General features: G+C 40.8%; 1 protein-coding gene across 1 annotated transcript; it reads right to left on the bottom strand.

The window, feature by feature from the left end:
* Positions 1-1,299: 1,299 nt before the first annotated feature.
* On the bottom strand, positions 1,300-2,599 carry LOC107754725 (glycosylated lysosomal membrane protein-like; the record flags this gene model as incomplete). Its single annotated transcript, XM_016571292.1, has 3 exons — positions 1,300-1,700; positions 1,771-1,965; positions 2,297-2,599. Coding segments are annotated over 3 exons (774 nt in total), but the record flags the coding sequence as incomplete, so codon positions are not given.
* Between the last annotated feature and the right edge of the window lie 274 nt (positions 2,600-2,873).

Raw genomic sequence — 2,873 nt, 5'->3', positions numbered from 1 at the left:
TCACACACACTCTCTAACACTCTCTCGCTCTCTCACACACACTCTCTAACACTCTCTCTCACACATACACTCACACACACACTCTCTAACACTCTCTCACACACACACACACAACTACATGTGCTGAAAAAAAAGAGAAATAATATTTCATAAAAACCTTTAAAATTGCCAAAGAATTAAGGTAACACCAGTGACAAAAAAAAGGGTACATGCGGTCTTTAAATAAATATACAAAAAATATAAAAAATCATTAAGCTGTTATTTATGTGTATTCATAAAGTCAAAAGGTAATCTAATAATGTGGTCTAAGTTTAAATGTTAAAAAAAGAAATACATTTTAAGACATCTTGCCATACCAAAAGTGGACGTTTCTGTAGAATGACCCAAATAACGATTCCAAACACCGTGTCTACACCGGACGCGAGCGGCGCGGTGTGACAAAATACTATAGAACCACTGATCTATAATAGAGATTCATTATATATAGATTAGTGTATAGAACTTATTATAATCAGTGATGATGTCTACACTAAATGCGGCGCGACACGACAAATCCCAGACAGTAAACTGCTGCCGCGTTCTATTTATGACGTGCTGACACAAATTTCAAATGACTTTGAACGGTCGCTTTGTGGCGTCCAGTGTAGACAGACTTTAGCTGTTGTGGCATGGCGCGGCACGACACGACAACTGTCGCGTCCGGTGTAGACATGATGTAACGTTGCCTGTTACACTACAGTACATAAAATTTCACTTACCACATAAACAGAGTAAGGAGAGATGACTGAGGATGATGGCGAATGATTTGCAGATCCTGAGCATCAATGACAAACATCTAATCTTGTAAAATGTGTGGTAAGTACTGCTGCTCCATAGTAGCCTATAAACAGAGTATGTGCGATCGCGAATCTCGAAATTGAAAGTGAAACTAAAAAGCAATCGTGCATTCAAAATCAGTTTCAATGCCAGGTATAATAGCGGCTCCCTGATGCCCGAAATATATGTAGTATAATTACCCAATGATATACTGCGAGGGAAAATATTGAAATATATATTTTCCTCCCATCTCGTATTTATTCCCTTTAGGGGTTCCGTCTACACGTCATTTTCTTTCCGAACACGGTATTGGGATGCGGCGGATTGCGAGGGGTATGGGGTGGGGATCACGATGCCAGCTCAACATTGAGATGTCTATCAGCCATCGGCGACGTTTCCTTGATGAAAATCAGTAAATGTTTGACAGCAAAAAGACACGTGAAGCTCGAGCTGAAGCTGGACGTTTGTACAATTACTGTATTCTAAAAGGCCTTTAACTTGATTAAAAAAAGCCTAAACTATCAGTCAGACAACAGAGGGCATGGAGCAGATTGTGTGACAGGTTTAATTGATCATGTTGATCATTTAGAGCCTTAGAAGTGTGTGTATCAAATACGATGGAGACAAAAATCTGAGACATTGTGCAGGTTTGCTGAAGTGTTTACCTGAAAGAAAAAGGGTTTGTACTCATCGTCTATGCAGCTGCAGTCATAGGCTCTTTCCCGGAATACTGAGTCTCCAACAGACTGAAACTCCAGAGCGAATCTGGAGCGGTTTCCTCGCGGCGTCACGCCGTCCAGCCACACGCGCAGCTGCGAGGAGTTGGCGTTATGACGGAGATTTGGCCACACTTGATCACGACCCACTGACTCAAACGCTGAGAACTGATGATAGAAGAGAAATCAGACACAAATCTACACAGAACCTGCTGTTTGTCACTGTAGTTATGCTCACCTGCAGACAGAGAGAGCCGTTGAGGAAACTCTCCGTTTTCTCTCTGCCGCACAGTGTTACTGTGTGACCTGTCTGGTTAACAGTGATCTTTGGGTCGGACCAGATGAAGTTCTGGAGCTCGTATGGAGGGTAAAAGCTGGACTCTGCGGTCTGCTGCGGGTCGGCGGTGTTACTGACGTCGTCATACTCCCACACCTAAGAAACAGACACAGCAGTCTTCATGCTTTCTAACCTTCATTTCTTATTTATGCTCTTTTGTTCTTTAATGTCATCATCAGTCCATCCATTCATTTATCCATTCATCATAATCTATCCATCAGTCAATCCATCTATTCATTTATTATTTATCCATTTATCCATCCACATTTAAAGGCATCAGTGTCCCAAAGACACAATGGCAAGGTTAGATTAGGCAATTTAGTGCATTTCTAGTAATAATAAAAATAAAAATAGTTATTGTAAGACTGCATATGTATACATCAAATCTCAACTACTTATTTATTCATGTAGTATTGAGTGTATTTACTCTGGTGAACACTAGTGCCCTGCTGTACCGCACACTGGTCTGCGGCTCCACCCTCAGGCTGCCTGATGAACTGCGGTTGATGAAGGCGGGCCAGTCCACCTGCACTGCTGACTGTGTGCTGTAAGTGTTAACCATCAGCAGTGCTGGAGCTCCATGATTACACAGCAAGAAGTGAAGTGTGTCACTTTGCCCCAGCCCTCGCACATGAACTAGACCCACTCCTTGAGGAAGAACCAACGGAGGAGTCAGACCGGGATTCAGCTCTACAGACACCTGACAAATCAAGATAAATGAGATGTTATATTAGGTTGACCACAAATAAATCTTTATAAAATAATTAGAATTGTAGATGTTTAAATTTATAATTGTATAACAAATTGTATAACTTGTCTAACTCCCATTATGGCAAATTAAAAACCCAATAATAGTAAATAGTTAAAGGGTTAGTTCACCCAAAAATGAACATTCTGTCATTAATTACTCACCCTCATGTCGTTCCAAATCTGTAACACCTTTGTTCATGTTCATAACACAAATTAAGATATTTTTGATGAAATCCGAGAGCTTTCTAACCCTT

Source organism: Sinocyclocheilus rhinocerous, unplaced genomic scaffold (assembly GCF_001515625.1).
Source record: "Sinocyclocheilus rhinocerous isolate Xijiao unplaced genomic scaffold, SAMN03320098_v1.1 scaffold10390, whole genome shotgun sequence".
Taxonomy (NCBI): Eukaryota; Metazoa; Chordata; class Actinopteri; order Cypriniformes; family Cyprinidae; genus Sinocyclocheilus; species Sinocyclocheilus rhinocerous.
This window is presented reverse-complemented; position numbering and strand designations above follow the sequence as displayed.